Source organism: Nansenia antarctica (assembly GCF_963989245.1).
Source record: "Nansenia antarctica genome assembly, chromosome: 8".
NCBI lineage: Eukaryota > Metazoa > Chordata > Actinopteri > Argentiniformes > Microstomatidae > Nansenia > Nansenia antarctica.
Genome location: NC_137678.1, coordinates 38,508,230 through 38,527,758, shown reverse-complemented (window position 1 = coordinate 38,527,758; position 19,529 = coordinate 38,508,230). Strand labels below are relative to the sequence as shown.

The following is a 19,529-nucleotide window of genomic DNA, read 5'->3' as shown; positions in this document are numbered from 1 at the left end:
TGCGGAATTGAACCGGTTCCGATAGAGGAGGAAGAGGAGGAGGAGCAGGAGGAGGAGGAGGAGGAGGATGGGTTGCCGATGAGCAGCTCCAAGCACATGTGAGCATTGCAGAGGACGTCTATGGAGCTATTTTAGTGCCAATCAGAAATTGAATTGTATTTGACAGATCTGAATTGTATTTGACAGATTGAATTGAATCTGAGCACAAACTGAATTGTATTCGACAGATTGAATTGTATTCAATTCAGTTTTCATTATTTTCATTCAGTTTTCAAATTCAGTTTCTCTAAATACAATTCGGTTTTTCTCAAAATACAATTCAGTTCTCTAAATACAATTCAGTTTTACTCAAAATACAATTCAGTTCTCAAAATACAATTCAGTTTTTGAGGCACTCATCCGGGGACTCTGGGCTAGGTAGAATAATAGAGCACCGATTCTAACTCCCATTCCTCCCATCCGACGTCGTTATATGGAGAAAAGTAATGAAATAGGCAATGTGTGTCCTTTCAGTCTGCCTGAGGTGTTGTAGGGGGGTATTTAGTATAACAGGCTAATGGGTTTATTGTGAGTTTACTTTGATTGTTTGTTTATTGCCTTGATCACCGTATTGAGAAGTCATATTGATTGATTGATTGATTGAAAACTTTATTAGAAGATTTGCAGAAGTAGGTACATGAAAGTACATATTACATACAAGGTCAACTAACAGGATAAAAACCCAAGAAAGCCACTGGCTTATTTCAATTGGGGTCCTTGATATGGTTATGGGGGGTGATATTGCAAGGTAATTCAAGCACCTGCGCATCTTGCATGGCGGTAGTGGGAGCGATTTTGTTGACCGCATTATACACATATTCTATAGGCTACGCATTGTTTGTTATTTTTCTGGTTTTGATCACTTATGGATTATTTTTGTATGTCGCCAAGTTTGATTGTTCTATTCAATAAATGATCTCGCTACAGGTGTCATATAACCCTAACCCATATCCTGTCATATAAAAGTACCTTATTGAATGAATCTCCAGGTAATGTATTTCTGACATCCATCACTTTTGCTGTCGTTAAGATCAGGGATCTCAAGTCTCACGCATTGGGCGTAAGACACACGCGGCGTGTGAGCGACTTGAGAGCCCTGAGTTAAGATACTTTATTTTTCTGTTTTGGTAGTCTGTCCAATGCGACACTTGCCCTCCTCCACCGGCCCTAGTTTTGGATCTAGCTTGCTGTTCATTATTTTCATGATAAATCGTAGCTAGCTAGCTATAACATCTTCATATACACCATACAGGCTACTGATTAACAGTAATCACCCTAACCCTACTTTGGCAAATGCCCATTGAACAGATTTATTCATTATCCTATCCTAAGAAAACGACTGTAACACTCTCATCTGGGGATTTACACGGCAAATCAAATGAAGAACTACACATCCCTGATGACAGGGAGATTACATAATATGTCATATTATGACTACTCTGAATAATCAACCCCTATTTCATCAATTTTCTCTATATAACGACGCCGATCATTGATCGGCAATGACACTATATAATAGTTTGCCTAACTGGCCATCGGATTTGGGCTCCTAATATGTAAAAAGTTTTCTTATTTTATCGGATTAAAGTAGCAAAGACCAGACATTCCCATTGACCGCCAGTCAAACTTCTACACTTCTATCACCCAAAAAGGGGCGTGGACGGGAGAGCAAAGTACCCGGATGCGTTGCTCTTATGAATTCGGATGGGAGGGATTAGAATCGGTGCTCTATTATTCTACCTAGCCCAGAGTCCCCGGATGAGTGCCTCTAAAACTGAACTCGTATTTTGAGAAAAACTGAATTGTATTTTGAGAACTGAATTGTATTTTGAGTAAAACTGAATTGTATTTAGAGAACTGAATTGTATTTTGAGAAAAACCGAATTGTATTTAGAGAAACTGAATTTGAAAACTGAATGAAAATAATGAAAACTGAATTGAATACAATTCAATCTGTCGAATACAATTCAGTTTGTGCTCAGATTCAATTCAATCTGTCAAATACAATTCAGATCTGTGAAATACAATTCAATTTGTGCTCATATTCAATTCAATCTGTCAAATACAATTCAATTTCTGCTGGCACTAAAATAGCTCCATAGACGTCTGACCAGCCTGGATCCGTGTGTATAACTCTTGTTGACAGAGGGTTTGCCACGTTCACTTGGCTACCTGGAATGTGTCCAAGTGAAAGTTCAAAGTACTCTATATTAGCAGGCTAGGGAGAGGGTTTGTTGAAGAGCTCTCCTCTGTGATAGTAAGCAAATATTATACACTCACCGCTCCCTATGGCTCATTGGTATTAACTTAATGGTACTATATGCTCTATCATTGGCTTCCTTAAACAGTTGCCAAGCATGTTTACACATGCCAATTGTCGATGCCCAGGAAATTTACTTTGTGTTGCCCCTATTATTTCGAAGGAAAGTTTGATCACATTGTTCCAGTCGCCTTCATCAGTGAAGGACAACAATACAATATATTTGTAGACAAACATAAACAAGACAACAACCCTATGTTAAGCATTTACAGGTATTTTTACATTTACCATCTCCCAGACATTTTATCTTGTCACCCTGACCACACAGAATTCCATGAAAAAGAGACCCCCACTCACAACATCCACTTTTTTAATAAAATAAAATAAAAAGATCCATATGATGAAAACCAGAACCATGACTAGACATTTCTGCACATGTGAAAATGATTACGAACAACAAGCTACTCTCTCTGCCTGGCTCCACCTCCACACAGACCTGGAACACAATTGTAGAATACACGCATTTCTGCTCTGTGTGCCATTGCCTGTGGACAGGTTCAAAAACCACACCTTTGTCTTTCATCCACAGTGTCATTCATCCACTGTGTGCAGGGGGCAAAGGTCAGGTGAGAGGATGAGATGAGATCATTCTAAGGCTCTGGAAGAGGGGTATTCATCCCCAACAGGTCCAACATAGATAGGAATGATGGTGTTAATGAACCCAGACTTTGTTTCAGAGTTTACATTTTATTTCTGTGCCCTTTGCTAATGTCAAATTTGCATTTGCACTTGTGTGTGTCCTCCGGGGATAAATTGGCATTTTGTGGGTAATATGTTTTAAAAATATTGTATCCTGTATTTTGAGAATTTCAAAACATTTATTCAATATCACTGTGTTCTACTCTGCTCTATTTCAATGTCTAACAATAGATAGGTCTTACCCAGTCTGGAGTATGACCTCTATGACTGGGCTATTCTCCCCCTCTCTTGAATGTCAGGAAGCTGGGCAGCCAATGGGAGTTTAAAACACACCTCCTCCCTTGGCCAATCAGATTACAGAACACTGGTCCGTTAGACACATCCAGGCAGGCAGTTGCAAGGGCATTGTCTAGTGGCCAAGGAGAAGGCTTGGGAGTCTGTGCTCTGCATGTATAAGTCTGCAGAGGGAACAGCAGTGGGTTGTGTAAGAGGGTGTGGCTATTGTGTGTGTGTGTGTGTGTGTGTGTGAACGTAAATAATTTGATGGGAAAGAGCAGGTAGAGCTTTGTAGAATTACCAACCTCTTTATTGCCACCACTGATCAAAGTACTCTTGTGGATGCTTGTTCAGCTCTGATTGCGTTTGCGTGCAGGGAAAATGACAGGTGCTGACTCTGCAGGTTATTGCTTATCCAATAACATTAGACGCCCATCATGTGCCACTGACGTGGAATAGATTTATGCCCCTATAGGCCATAGGGGTCTACTATACAGATACAGCACATACAGTATTTTCAACTAACTAGATTAGTTATGAACAGAACACTGCCAGCTCAGATATTGATAGATTGCCAGTTCAGATATTCAGTTATTACTGTCAATAAATAAGTCACCTGTTGTGTATTGAGGCGTGAGTGCCGATGTTTACACATCATTCATACTGTACACACCAAGGACAAAAACAAAATAACACATACACAATATATATAATAACACATACACTATATACACATACACTGGCCAATCAGCAGACATGGAACAATAGAGTGTCCAATCTGCCTAACAATAGAGTGTCCAATCACAATCCATTGAAAAGCCTCCGCACAATGATATCGATTGTTCTGTACTTAAGGATGCGTGTTAGCTGAACAGCAGTCACACATGTCATACTGTACCTGGTCATTCAATAATAATAACAGTTGTTCATGGTGGCTATTCTCGAATGGATTTACTCTGCTCTGTATGTGTGGTGAACCTATTACTGTGTTTAATTTCCTAGATTTAGTGTGAATGAAGAAAGAAACATTCTTTGTTTCTCCATTCACACTAAACTTAGGAAACACTAACTTTACAGTCCTTTGGATAGCTTCATGTTGCTTTGAGAGCAACAGAGGAGGGAATGTGGGAATTTGAAAAGTAGTTTTATCATCGTCCGGACATTATTTTACTCAATTATATAATCACCAGTTATTTTTCACGTCACCAGATAATCATCTACATACCCCATAATGCATGTACTGTTGTAGTCTATATTTACCCTAGGTTTTATATGATATATTGGGTTTTATATGACATGATCTGAATATATGTGTGTATACATGTGGGAACACGGTACATGTGGGAAAACTAGGGTTAGGGTTAGGTGCTAGGGTGCTACGGTTAAGGTTAGGGTTAGGGATAGGGATAGGACTAACCCTAGTTTTTCCACATGTACCGTATTCCCACATGTATCGTAACATATGTATCCATGTTTTGTATTTCATGGGTCTTATGATATGCATAGATATGTTTTATATGTCAATGGGTTTGTATCCATCTCTATATATCATTATCTATCTATATATATATAGTATCTAACTATATAGTAGTATATTAGTATCTAACTTGGTATTAAGATCTAACCAGTGCTCCCACTCAAGGACACCGTACACGGCCCAGAGCTCCTCGTAGCAGCCTTTTTCTTATCATTAACCTGTTCTCTCCCTCCTCTATCCAAATGACTGTATCTTGGGGGAATGACGGTAATGATCAATCATATTTATATATTTTTAGAGAAAAATAGGGGCATATGTGGTTACGTGGAATATACTGGTGTTTATATACTTAAGTAAAATAGTATCCAACCGATGGTCAAATTACTTTTCAAATTCCCACAGTCACAAGGCCCATATCATCTGCCATCTGCGGTCAATGAAAAAGCACTGGGCATATGATGCAACTCACAAGTTTACCCGTGAGCACATCATTAAATTGTGAGCTAATGCTATAACGCTGGCTACCACACGTGACAGATTAGCTTGTCAGTCTCTTACAGAGGCCTTGTTGGAGGGCTGCTAGAGACTCTGGACCTGAATTTTACTTATCAGAGAGTTTCAGAGGGCTAGCTACCCTCCCTCCCACCCTCCTACTGTGAATTCTATTATAGGCTGAGCCAAAAAACCTCCTCTGCTAGCTCATGTGACTTGTTGCAGGAACACTGGCTACTATTTCAAAGAGCGACCTCAACGGACACACCACAAGGGCAGAAAGACAATGGGCACTCACACATGCATGCATGCGCGCGCGCGCACGCACACACACACACACACACACACACACACACACACACACACTTTCGCTGAAGGATATTAGCTATTTCATTCCAGTAGACAGGGTGGGAAATAAGTGTCTGGGTGTTTTTTGGAGACAAATTCAATCATACGCACAAACTGTTTGCCTGCAGCCAGGCATGCAGAAACAAAGCACTGCTATAAGTCTGACAATGACCTGACATCTTGAGCTCCTATCAGAGGAACATGCCATAGCATCATGGAAACTGCATGTAAAGTATTTCTAGTCCAGGGGATTTAGATGACCGGCCCCTGTGGAAGAGCAGCTGTTTTCACCCTCCACGCTGACATGTTAGAGAGGAGGGTAAAAATAGTCCTTACAACTTGTTCCATCAGCATCCTCTGGAACTTCACACAATAACTTGAGGGATCCTTTAGCAGGAGTGAATGAGTGTAACTGTGAGTTGCTGTTAACCTGTTAAGTCATGTAGTTTACTACCAGTTCTAGGATTTCCGGATAAACGACTAATTAAGGACATACATACATGCAACATAACATCACAAATACAGGTTTCAATTAATTCATAAACAAATAAACAAACAAACATATAAAGCCAAAGATGTGCGTTCACATCTTTAAAATAACAAATTAACAAATAAAGCCTGGATGACACAAAACTTCCTCCAGCTAAAGGACAAAACTGAGATAATTGTATTCGGTGCACCTAACAAAAGATCGAAAGTCAGTGCAAAACTTGATTTTCTCTCTCTTCAAACTAAAAAACAGGTCAGAAATCTTGGTGTAATTCTAGACTCCGATCCAAGCTTCAACAGCCACATAAACCCGATAACTAAATCAGCCTACCATCACCTGAAAACATAACAAGAATGAGAGGTTTCATGTCCAAGCAAGACCTTGAAAAGCACATCCTTGCATTTGAGTAGTCTTGCTTATTGTAATGGTCTACTAACAGGACTATGTAAAGGGGCTCGTAAATTACGGCTCACCCAAAATGCCGCTGCTATATTCCAGCAAGGCCCCTATGGTCAGCTGAGACTAATCAGCTAATCATTCCAAGAGTAAAAACAAAACACAGTGCAGCAGCTTTTAGTCACTGCCACATGCTCCTGGAACAAACTCCCTGAAGAAATCAAACAGGCCCAAACCCTAAAAATATTGAAATCTAAGCTAAAAACCTTCATGTTTTGCAACAGTTATGATTAAACACTAACACTTCCATCCATGTATTTTTATTCATTTCTATTACCTTATTCATTATCTTATTAAATGTTTATCTATATATATATATTCTTGTAATAACAATTTTTTAAATTCTCCTCTTGATGTTAAGTTAATAGTGTTTTTCCCTTGTTTTTTGTTGTTATAACTATTTTCTTTTTGATTTTGTCTTTGCTATTTTAATTTTTTCACGTTAGAAATAAAGCTTTCATATCATATCATATTTTTTAATGCTGTATGTAAAGTACTTTGCCCATTGTATGAAATGTGCTATACAAATAAACTTGTCTTGCCTTGCCTTTAAATATACAATGCTTTATTCAACAGGCAGCGGTATTGCAGGGTATTTTCAGTTATTACTGTTTGAAAGCATTCAATGGATATAGGTCACAGAGGAACAGGACTCCATATCCCATGACCCCCCAACCTCCACTGTGTCAGCAGCCTTAAGAGGCAGACACATCCCATTTCCCAGAAAGCCATTGCCTCTCCATCGTACCCCCTGCTTTCAGCAGGAGTGAAAAACCTATTATTAAGAGGAACCCAATGGATTATAATGACAACAATGACCACTGACTCACTACGGCATCGACAAACATAGCACCCAGTGAAGCCTCTGGGCTTATTGTGACGCATGCTATACGTCTATTTAGACCCCCCCTCCCCTGATTCTCTAGTAATTCTACTCACCTACTAGCATACATGCCCAAGATCACACTTACCTCGTCACTGGAACGGCCTCTATTAAACTACAAAGTACAACACAGCTCAGAGGTTTTGTGATGACTGATTTCATAAATGGGATGATGCTGTCTACAGACAGGATGACATCATTGCTAGTTCTTCATTGAAAAATAAGGGAACGGTAATATCACATTCAGGGCACTGTGAACAACTGACCCATGTAGTTCCTCTGATACATTACAAACCCTGGGCTTGACCTACAAACCAGTGAACCTTGCACATTGACAAAAACATTAATCGAACAATATTCATAGATAATCCATAGATTGAGAATGAACCTGTATCTCTGTGTTGAGTGAGTTTCAGTTTAATATCTGCAGGTGTGGATTGAAAAAAAAAAAAAAAAAAAAAAACAGCACAAACGATTGAACTTCATCCTACTCCATCTAACTACACGGTTGTAGCTCCCTCTAGTGGTCAACATGAGAACAGAAAAGAAAACGGTTCCACGTTGGCGGTTCAGACTGTGCTGTGCAGACGTGCTGATATTTATGTCGTTTAATTCATTGGCATGTGTAGGAATGCATGTGATTTGTACATTACAGAGCCTAGGGAGCGCCTTGCTCAGACTGATCCTCTATACCGGCCAATGTGTAATCCCAAAACATTTCCTTCAACAGCGGTTAAGTATTTCAAGAGGAAAAAAAAACTAAAACAGAGATATACAGGGAATAATATAATTTATTTAATTAGCATAATTTCACATTTCATAATGACAGGGTTTGATAAAACCAGACCATTTTCTACATATATTCTTCTATCTTTCAGTCATGGTAAGGGGCGGGGGGGCGAGACATCTCTCCTTTCCTCTCTTAAATATACATGATTAGCAGCCCTACATCAGATACTGCAGGTACATAAATATAGAAAACAGAGCAGTGCACTGCAGGGTGGACGGATGTGGGAGTGTTGAGGTATGAGACTGAAAGCTTGTCGCAGACGCGGGGGTCCCAGGGGGTGTTGGGAGTGTTTTGGTTGAGGGGACGGATTCTACTCGGTAAGCCCCAGCTTCTTCTTGAGGGACTCAGGCATCTCTGGGGGAGGGGGGCGGGGCAGACGGAAGTAGACCTTCACAGAGTCGTAGATGAACCACTGCAGGGCCGTGAGGGTACCGATCATAATGATACGGGCCACCAGTCCCTTCCACACACCTGAGGAGGGAGGGGGGGGGGGGGGGGGGGGGGGGGGGGGGAAGACATGGGAGAGGCAGCCATGAGGCACGGGACACATCAGTGTGATATCTTGCAGTGTGACATCACACCGTCTTGCAGTGTAATATCACACCGGTGTGATGAGATAGATAGAAATGTACTTTGTACAGATGACACATGATACCTCATTCAGCACTCATGCAGCACAGGCTGCACCTCACCAAACTATAATTTCATTCTCATTTCAAGCACTGCTCGTAAATACTGTTTTAAATTATATTCGTCACTTTGTCATGTATTGTCTCGTTTTGTATTGTATCGCAATGTTGCGTCATTTCGCTGTGCCTGCTTATCTTGTATTGTCTTGCTTTGTCTTGTATTGTCATGTAGTGCATTGCCTGTTGTGTCGTTTTGTTGTGCTTGCTGATGTTTTTAATGACACTACACCATTCATTTTGTAATAGCCTGCTCAGGGACTACAGATGAAATTAGCTCATGAGCTAACTCTGGCGCATTTACATTGATTTACACTGATTTGTTGATTAATGCACAGTCCCTGGTAAATAAATAAATGAAATAAATAATAATGCGTTTTCTTGCTTTTTTGGTAATGATTCCTCATCAAACATGGCAGAGAAGCACACCTGTGGTTGTTCCTATCTGACCACGTCATGTAGCTCTCCTGCACACGCTCCTGCAAGTAGCCTGTGTGCTGCTACAGGATTATACCCAGAGGAACGGAAAGATTGTGTCCGCCTCCCAGCCTAGCTGCACTGGGAGCTTCCTGCCAGCAGAACTGAAGGTTGCCAGTGCAGCAGAGGAGGCTGGAGGGGCAGGTGGACTGATCTCACACGCCAATGACTCAAGCACCTCCGACCGTACAGCCAGAAAGCTGCCGAGGGTCTCCAGGCTGAGGCTGCAGCCCTCAGAAAGAGACAACAGCCCCGACACAGGAGCGCCCCCCAGAGGTGGATCTAAGGAGCGTGCTGGCCTAAAAACACTTTGTTCTAATACCACATTGTCTGAACACGGATAACATCATTACATGATCGCATTCAACAGATCTGAGCAAAAGGAGCACATCTCTGAAACGCCGCGGTCCCCATTTTGCTGTTCCCAACGCTGTCTTCTGTACTGACCTTTGGGCCCCAGCTTCTTGAGCACCCCCATGGCAGTGCTGCCACTATCCTTGTTCAGGACAGACACCACGGAGTCAGCCGGGTGGGACACGATGGCACAGAACACACCAGCTGCAGGGACAGAGAAGACAAGGCCGTCAGGAGACATTCTTCAGGTTTCCTACAAGTTTCAAAAGTCAAATTTAAGACCTTTTTAGACCTCTTTGAATGGAATTTTTGCCCTTTCGTGACACCGTATGATAGCTTTTTGTCATAATCGAGGTGATGAAATTAGGAATTTCACTGCCATACAGACAAAAGTCTGAAGGATAATTAATATAAAATAAATAAGTCCCATAATTACTCAAAAGTAAATGTTCATTTCCACGTAAGTAGACTGATTTCCTTTCAGGACAAGCTAATAACATTTTTTATACATAGCACCTCATTTTTACCTAATAACTGAAACTTGCGACCTTTTTAGGCCTTATAAATCGGATTGCTGGGTTTTAGACTTTAAGGCTTTTTAAGACCAGCGCGGGAAACCTGTTCTTACACAGGCACCACGTGTCCACTCAGAGATAATGGAATAGCAAAATTGTAAGTAAAACTAGGTAATGGAACCTCTCCCATCTAGGAATCTCTAACTTAAGACCAATCTGAGTAATTTTAACCCAGAGGTTTACCGTAAAGTACACAAATAGGGGAGGTGAAAGGAGGTTTGTGGTCCTGGCCTTTTTGGCAGAGTTGTCCATTTGTCTGCACACCACTTCTTCCTAGAGTTGGGGGTTCGATTGCCGCTGGGAGCAATTATACTGAAAAATGCACTCACTGCGATGCAAGACATTTTGGAAAAAAGCATCAGGTAAATATTATTAGCTGGGTCTACCTGAGCCTCCACTGGAATATACTCGGTCACCAAGACTGACGGGCCTAGTGGCGAGGGGCTGAAGAGAATCTCTTTTGAATACTTCATCAAAATGGGACCGGTCATTTTAGAGCAATCTACATGCATTAAGACCTGCTGGAGACCCCGGGCAGAACAGTATGATTACTAATTTATTTTTCCCAATAGGGTCAAAGTAACCTGACCTCAGGTTACTTTGACCAGGTGGTTATGGAAGTGTCCAGATGTTCCCCCCAGTCTTGACTTCTTGAACTGAAGTTCTGGGACCTGGGAAGTACCCGGATCTGAACAAATTGCTGTCTCCCTATTACCATTTACATACAATAAATACAAATATCCACATATGACGTAATCTATTTATAATCCGCTTTCATAGCTTCCAGAGTGATCCCTTTTCTACAGTCTTTCTGTGGACCATGTAATCCCATGGTAAAAAGAAATCCCCCAAAAGTTGACCCTTTCCCCTCAGTGTGCGGTCCTCAGTGTGTGGTACCCCTCCATGTGCGGTCCTCAGTGTGTGGTACCCCTCAGTGTGTGGTAGTGCTGTCCCAAACGACTATTTTTCTAACGATTAATCTAGCGATTATTTTATCGATTATTCGATTAGTCTAACGACTAATTTATCGATACGTCTAACGATAATTTTTGTACTGTAAAAAAATAAAAAAATAAAATAAAGAAAAAGTGTTTGTCTCCACCTCACTGCTATGTTTAGCCAACTTGAATGCCAACATGGCCATTTAGAAGTCTGTCCATCACCACAACACATAGCTAGCTAACGTTACTCTCGCTGCTATGTTATGATTAGCTAAATTGATGCTAACGTAGCATGCGAGCTACGAGCTAGATAACGTACAGTAGGTGCTCGCACCACAATGACAATAGGCTACCGTAGCTAGCCAGCTACATAGCTAACGTTACTAACACCAGAAGACAAGACATACGAACTGTGGTGAGCTACATTGCTTGTGTAACATTAGCTCATACATTAGCTCAACATTAACTCATACACTTAATTGTCTCGCCTGGTAAAATAAAGGTTTAAAAAAAAAAAAAAAAAAAAAAACACACCATTTTGTTTATTTGCGACTAACCGACGCATATTACGCTAACCGACGTATTGACGTAGTCGGTGACGTCGACGACGTCGAATAATCGTAACAGCCCTAGTGTGTGGCGCGGTCCTCAGTGTGCGGTACTCACCGATGTAGCCAGCCACGAAGGTGACGACGAGCTGCTCGGGCTTGGTGCATTCACTGCGGGGCTTGGGCACGGCGTACTTGTAGAGCAGCTCCACGGTGCGCTCGAAGCAGGAGAACTTCATCATGGTGTAGGGGATCTGCCTCATCCACAGGGGCACCACACCCTTGTAGAACCTGCAGAGAGGAGGTGGAGGAGGAGGAGGTAGAGAGGGGGAGGAGGAGGAGGTGGTGGTAGAGATGGGGAGGAGGAGGTGGTGGTAGAGAGGGGGAGGAGAAGGGTGGTAGTAGAGAGGTGGTAGTAGAGAGGTGGTGGTAGAGAGGGGGGGGAGGGGGAGGAGGTGGTAGGGGGGGGAGGGGGAGGAGGTGGTAGGGGGGGGAGGGGGAGGAGGTGGTAGGGGGGGGAGGGGGAGGAGGTGGTAGGGGGGGGAGGGGGAGGAGGTGGTAGGGGGGGGAGGGGGAGGAGGTGGTAGGGGGGGAGGGGGAGGAGGTGGTAGTAGAGAGGTGGAGGAGGAGGAGGTGGTAGAGAGGGGGAGGAGAGAGAGAATGGCAAAGGTGTAGAGAGAGAAAGAAAGAATGGGAGAAAGTCAATCTTTCACCTAGACAAAAGGGCACCCAACCAGATGGTTACACAACTCCCATCACCGATCTGAAAACATAGGATAGCATATAGTGAAAGCATAGAGTTAACACTAGAGGGCGCACTGCCCTAAATGTACTGTGATTATATGGGAAGTGACACGCAGTCGACTTTAATCATATTCTGTGATGCGAGCAGGCATACGATATAATGTTGGTGCACTACTTTCACCTGCTGGGCTGGAGCGTTCGCACGCCTACATCAACACAGCTCCAGTGTCTCAGGTCAGCCATGTATTGGCACAAGTAGATGGCATCATCATGCACCTGACAGCCTGTTAGTTTACACAAACATATTGAAGACTTATGGCGCTTTTCCACTACCGGGCCGACCCGACCCGACCTGGTTTGTATTCCTTTCTCTACTACCAACCGAGCCAACCGAGCCGGGGAGTGAAAGGTACTTTTTTGCCAGGCTGTGTGACGTGTGACGCTGCAGACCGTTGATTGGTCACAACATCTTCATCCCATGTTCCTGAGTTCAACGCTAACCGCCATTTTTAAATACCACAACAGATTTCGCTCTCGGAAATGTCATTTACTATTTCTGTAATTACTTATTAATAAAGATTTGAAAAATTATGATAACCATCTTATTATCTTAGTTGAATGTCATTTCAATGCATCATAGAACTTTTATTTACAACAAGCATAACAAAAAAAATCGCTATTATGGCAATGTGGTGTGCCTATGCTAGACCGTTCCACAGTCCCCCGTTCCACGACCCCGTGGCCGGCAACCTCAGAGGAGATAGCCAGGCAGACTAGCTGTCTGGCTCCTCGAGCCCAACACCGTTATTCCGGCACCCCGGGGGCGGTGTTGCGCGACGGATCCTTGTCCGGAAATAGTCCTATACCCCCCTTGGGAGCGGCCGCTCAATATGCCGCTCCCTGTGGGCCCCGGCCATATTCGATCCCAGTCCCCGGTGGGCAGCTTGCACTAGAGGCTAATGCTTAGACCGCTGCGCCACCGCGGGGCTGTTCAAACTCATCTCTAATACAGCTGGTTCATCTTAACATGGTATTGAAGACCAGTCGAATAAGGTTTGCATTCAGTATGCATGTATGGGGCTGGTTTCACAGACAAGACTTAAGCCTAGCCCTGGGCTGAAGGACACTTTCAGTGTAAAATCTCAATTGAAGATTGCCTTTTAAGTCTAGGATTAGGCTTAAGGGTGCAGGAGGTAGAGTCGCCGTCTGATGATCACAAGGTTGGCAGATCAGCGGTTTGAGGCCCGGCTGGCCACATGTCGAAGTGTCTTTGGGCAAGACACTGAACCCCAAAATTGCTCCCAGTGAGCGGGCCAGCGCCTTGCATGGCAGCTTGCCGCCATTGGTGTGTGAATGTGTGTGTGAATGGGTGAATGAGGCCGTTGTAAAGCGCTTTGGAGCGGGCAAAAAAGGCGCTATTTAAGTGCAGTCCATTTACCATTTAAGGCCTTGTTTGTGAAACCGGCCTATTGTGCATGAATTGTGTATAAAACCGTCTGGATCAAAGAGGTCTAAGTGGAAACAACTTACGCCCAGACCCCCTCCTCTCCATACATCTTGGGGAAACACTCTCTGAGGGTGTTGGCGTAGCCGGGCTTGGTCTGGATACGGACTTTGCATGCCTCCATCGGGGCCAGGGCGATGTCGGCGAAGAACTCAGCGCTGGCAGAGGCAGCCAGGTACACGGATGTTCTCCACAGGTAGGAGTTCTCCTGTTAGGGGGGGACAGGGACAGCAGAGGTCTTACCATATACAGGGTTCCTACAAGTTTCAACAAGTCAAATTTAAGACCTTTTTTTAGACCTCTTTGAATAGCATTTTAGACCTATTTGTGACACCATATGAAAGCTTTTTGTCATCCTCGAGGTGATGAAATCAGGGATTTCACTGCCATACAGACAAAAAAGGAAGCAAATTGGCATTTTTTTGGTTCCAGCTTGATTCATTTCAACGTAAATAGATGTGGTCCGACTGCTTTCCTTGCAGGATAAGCTAATCTCATTTTTAAGACCAAGCACCTCATTTTTAGACAGAATAACTGAAATGTTAGACCTATTTAGGCCTTATACATCTGATGGCTAGATTTTAGACTTAACGGCTTTTTAAGACCAGCGCAGCAATAGCCTTCTGAGACAGCAAAACTATTTGATTAATTGAGACCTGAAGATTTCTCGTAATGTGTATACGTAGATCTACACAATTAGGACTGGGACGACGCGTCGACGTAATCGACTACGTCAATACGTCGACTTGCGTAATGTGCGTCGCAAATAAACAACATGGCTGCGACCAGTTACGAGCGACGTGTCATTGATTTTCAACAACGCTTAACTCGCGCTTTTATTTTGAAGACGCGAAAACGAAACCGGAAGTCTATAATATCAGAATGTGCCTCTTGTTGTCTTTCAGAGTCAGAGAACAGATACCAAACTGCCGGCATGTTTGCTGTAATTATATTACTTGGCAGTAGGCAGTCATCACTCAATGCTCGTCTCATTTACAGAACAGCATGGTTTGCTTGCACTGTTTGAACGCGGCATAAAAAATTAACGTCTCACATTGGCGAACATTCACACGGAACACGGAATGGCCGAACTCCGACTGTGCTGTAAAGTGGGTGGAGTGGAGTATGGACTCCGCACATGCGATAGTATGTATACTAGTATACTAGATAGTAGTATAATCATGCGAGCTTTTATCGACAGGAGATCTCCGACACAGTCGTACATCAATGGCGCGGTTAAGGCTCATCCCTCTGAACCTGGCCGATCGGTGCATCCCTACTCTCAAGTATTGTGATTTTCTGTCGTTTTTCTTTTCCCTGTCAGTGTCCCTGTTAGACATGCCATCATTATGAACAGCTAAGATACTGTAACTTGTTGACCTCCTAACTGTCTCTCACGACGCGCCCGCCCCACACTTTGAGAAATACTGACCTATAATAATAATAATAATAACAAGGAGGCAGGCGGGGGGAGAGAGGAGGGGGGGGAGAGAGGAGCGTGGGAGGGGGAGAGCAGAGAGAGGGGGAGAATGTTATGAATGTGAGAACTTTTATATTTTATAATAATATATTTTATGTTGGACTGTATAGGGTATGCACTCAATTTTAAATAGTATAAACATCAGAGAATATTTAGTTGGTTTAAAAAACATATGCATGTCTGAATGGGCTGAGAGTAAAACAATAAAATCTAAAACCAAAAAAGATTTTACAAATGTTTAATTTCAAGGGGATCCATCCCTTTAACCACTACTAGACAAAGGAGCTCCCAATCAGCAGGGTAGCCAATGCCACACCAATGACTCACCTCTCCCAGCATGTCACTGTACATGATCTTGAACATTTCATAGAAGCCAAACTTGCAGAGTCCCTGCATGGAGTAGCCGATGAAGGTGGGAGCCCAGCCCTTGCCCAGGCCTCGCACGCCATCCTCTTTCAACGTGACAGAGAAGCCTTTGCCAATGCTCTTGTACTTGTCAGGGTCCACCTAAATAGGGCAGGGGGGAAATCAACCAATGAGCACACAAATCTTAAACAGCATTAAAATTGTGGGGTTAACTAGACTAGAAAACTATGGGGTGGATGTAGTTATAGTAAGGTCAAGTCATCTAGTCTAGCCAGGTTTTAGGAGGTGAACTATGGGGTCACTATTGTTTATGTAACTTTTGTTTTGTTTACATTTTCCTTTTTGCTTCTGTTTTGTTTTAAAATATAACATGTAAAAAGGGTAGGCACTATAAGTTATTTGCTTCAGCTTACACCTTTTCGGTAATTTTCTGTTTTTATATTCTATTTCATTCAACGCCTTTACTGATGTTTTTTCTATGACTGAAATAAACTTCAACTACCACTACTACAACTAGCTGCAGCGGGTTTCCTCTCGTAGCAATCCTTTGAAAATGTGTTCAAGGTCTACACAAGTGCCGGTGGAGTTACGAGCTAGGGGGTTGGCTTGGGATTGGGGCCTTCACACTGCTACAGGGTGGGGGGGTTGCCATACCCACCTGGATGCGGCACTTGATAAGGTCGAGGGGTACCACAGCTGTGTGTGTGAGGCCGCAGCTCAGGATACCCCCAAAACCACAGAGAGCATAGTACTTGGTTGAGCCAAATTCACAGCTCAGCTCCTCTGCAGCAAAGAACACAACATACATGCACATGCATGTCACATGCAACACGGGAAAAGATCACCACCGACATGCCACCATTATTGGGAACAAGGGTTGAATCATTACACACGTGATTTCAGTTGATTTCATCTGATTATTCCTTGATTTCTTTACTTCAGTGATTTCATAATCGTTAAGTGTATTCATGCAGTAAAATCATCTGATTGATCATCTGACAACATGTGATTCTAACCTAGACGTCTAATAAACGTATTCTATGATGTTGTACTAATTACTATATTATAACAGGAGACAAACAGTTTTACGGTGGTCCTAGGTTGGGCATTGGTCCTATAATAGTACACGTTACAGCGCACTTTGATCATAGATCATATAAATAGCATGGTCAACATTCTGGAAATATTTTCCCATTGTCCTCTCTGACCTTAACCTAGCAGAAATCCTTCGCTGTTGATTATAGGGGACTGGGGCGGTGATAACAAACAGGCAGGGTCATTATCACACAAGAACACTGGTGCAGAATCATACACTTACCATGCAACATGGTGGGTCATTCCATAACACACATTTTTAAAAATCAGAAAAGGTGGACATGGATCACGACAACACCGACAAGGCACCAAGACGACTGGATGTTGATACTCCCATGCTAAATTAAATTATTATTTTTTTACTCAAAAAAAAGAAACGCGGTTAGGAAGGAGTGCTGTAGTGGCACCAGGCCACAGGGACAGACCTGCATTCTGCATTTGACCAGGTCGAGGGGCACAAGGGCTGTGTGTGTGGTGCCACAGCTCAGGATTCCACCAAACCCACACAGGAGCAAATACTTCTGTGAGCCGAACTCACAGCTGTCTCCCTCCTCTGAAGAAAGACAGGCAACACTTGTCACTAAAAAAAACTTGTGGACTTCATGATCAGTTGATAGAAAAGGCCTTCATGCATCTACTGGACCACTCCTGGTGGGGGAACAGTGTGTTTCAGTCCAAAGACTGCTTGTTTTTATCAGAGTCAAAGACCCATGGGAAGGTTGAACTGCTTTACCGGGCTGTTGTGTGTGAGGTACAAACAGTACCAATTAGTACACTGTACAGTGTTTGGGTTGCAAACAAGGGCAAGCTATACTGTAAAAATAACTAACTGAAAACATGGTGGTTCATGTATGTAATTAAAAGTTAATGTAACCTTTACCCCTAAGCAATTAAAATATGATCCACCAACAAAAGCAAAACTTCAAACCTGCAATACTGCTTACAGAGGACTTTTAAGTCATGGGTATGCATACAAATAGGATTTAATTTCATCCGGTCCTAAATCGTCACATGCAAATAAAATCTGACGGTGTCCAGAATGACAACCAATGAAACGTCTCTGTGCTGGCCAGTCTGACGCGCACAGCTTTAGGGGTCACATGCATATGTGTGCTAGATCTGGATGAATATAAATCTTTACCCTTCAATTTAAAAAGGCCTGTCACCTTTGCTTACACCAACTACCGGAGAGGACAAACGTATTCAATGCATGTACCTGCGACGTTAAGTTAAGGTTTAAATATGTCCTTCCTTGTCCTCCATAGCTGGGTGCCTAGCTACAGGCCAGGCCTCGCTAGGGCAGGCTTGACATTTACATGTTACAACACAAAGCAAAGGCACGAACAGGCTGACTAACTAACTAACTAACACTGGTAAACTACGACATTCACCCAGACAGGTACCATCAAAAAAATACGAAGAAGGTATTTGAATGGCTATAATATAATTCGGCTAATCTGTTGGCTACATGTTAATCTCTGTCTCGGTTTCTGCCTCCTTGGTCAAAGCCTTACCAGCAGACGCAGCGGCGAGCCTGCGGGGGACGTGTCCGTCTGCGGCGGGACTCTGTCTGGGTTCGTCTTTGACCTGCTGCAGGGAGAACAGCGGGGCGCTGAAGGGGTTCCCCCGGGCCAGCTGCGTGAGTGCCGTCGGGTACATGGTGTCTCGACTGGGCTGTGCTGCAGAGATGGAGGAGGAGGCGAGCTAACGTTAGCTTGGTATTTCTGCTCGAGACGGGCAGCTCCTCTTCTCACTGAAGGGCAGAAGCTGACTAGCTGGCCACCACCACCACGAGTGGGCTGGAACCCTAGACATATAAGGCTGGGACGTCACGTGGGCTGTGGCGGTCAGAGACATGTGTCAGCTGTCATATGTAATCTAAACAACGCATGGCAATCAAAGTGCAGACAATATTCCAAATCAATGCGTTTTTATTCCAACAATGTTGAGTGGCAAAACGCAGTCTAAAAATGTTCAGAGTTCATCAGCTAAAAATTGCAAGCAAGCAAGCTAGCCTGAAAACGGTAGTTAACTATCTGGTTTAGCCTTCCAAGGTTGCAAGGGTTGCACAGGACAAGAACCCAACCTCAACAGCAAGTCGCTGATATCTACGCCCTCTAAACAGAGATGTGGAATAACATGATATAACAATAATAGTATTATCCTTTGTAAACAACATGTACTACTGAAATGTAATCTAAGTAAATGTTAGATTAACTCCACTCACTCTCTCAGTGTCTTAAAATGGCGACTCCGCTGTGCTGAAACCCTCGGCTCACAGAGGCCGAATGAATGACCTCGCGGTAAATCAACTCGTCCTTCCTCGACGTCACAGGGTTAGTGGGAGGGTTCATCTCTGTTCCGGCCAATCAAGGACGACGTAAGGACGTAAAAATGATGGATAAACACGTGACCCAGTCATATAAGACGACTTTCTCAGGCCTCTAGGCGGCGTCATATAAATGCGATAATGCTAGAGCGTCTTTTGAATTTAGTTTAGTGATAGTGCCCCCAAACGGGAGAATTAACACATTAACTTTACAGCTTTT

At 43.2% G+C, this 19,529-nt stretch overlaps 1 protein-coding gene across 3 annotated transcripts; it reads right to left on the bottom strand.

The window, feature by feature from the left end:
- Positions 1-8,201: 8,201 nt before the first annotated feature.
- Positions 8,202-19,259, bottom strand: slc25a3a (solute carrier family 25 member 3a). 3 transcript variants are annotated; one of them, XM_080537921.1, is made up of 8 exons: positions 19,208-19,259; positions 18,495-18,659; positions 17,406-17,533; positions 15,847-16,026; positions 14,066-14,247; positions 11,910-12,082; positions 9,821-9,931; positions 8,202-8,681 (listed from the first exon to the last, which is right to left on the bottom strand). In XM_080537921.1, exons 2-8 carry the CDS (start codon positions 18,637-18,639, stop codon positions 8,521-8,523), a joined length of 1,080 nt encoding a protein of 359 aa, XP_080394047.1. In that variant the 5' UTR covers positions 18,640-18,659; positions 19,208-19,259; the 3' UTR covers positions 8,202-8,520. The 3 variants fall into 3 exon arrangements, with proteins under 3 accessions (XP_080394047.1, XP_080394049.1, XP_080394048.1); XM_080537923.1 differs by lacking the exon at positions 17,406-17,533 and adding an exon at positions 16,544-16,668; XM_080537922.1 differs by having other exon boundaries at positions 18,495-18,818; positions 19,208-19,251.
- Between the last annotated feature and the right edge of the window lie 270 nt (positions 19,260-19,529).

Coding starts and splice junctions, on each gene's coding strand:
- slc25a3a (XM_080537921.1), bottom strand. CDS start 18,639: ATGTACCCGACGGCACTCACGCAGCTGGCCCGGGGGAACCCCTTCAGC. Junction 14,248..15,846: donor ACAGTGACATGCTGGGAGAG/GTGAGTCATTGG, acceptor CCCCCCTAACAG/GAGAACTCCTACCTGTGGAG. Junction 12,083..14,065: donor GGAGAGGAGGGGGTCTGGGC/GTAAGTTGTTTC, acceptor TCCTCTCTGCAG/GTTCTACAAGGGTGTGGTGC.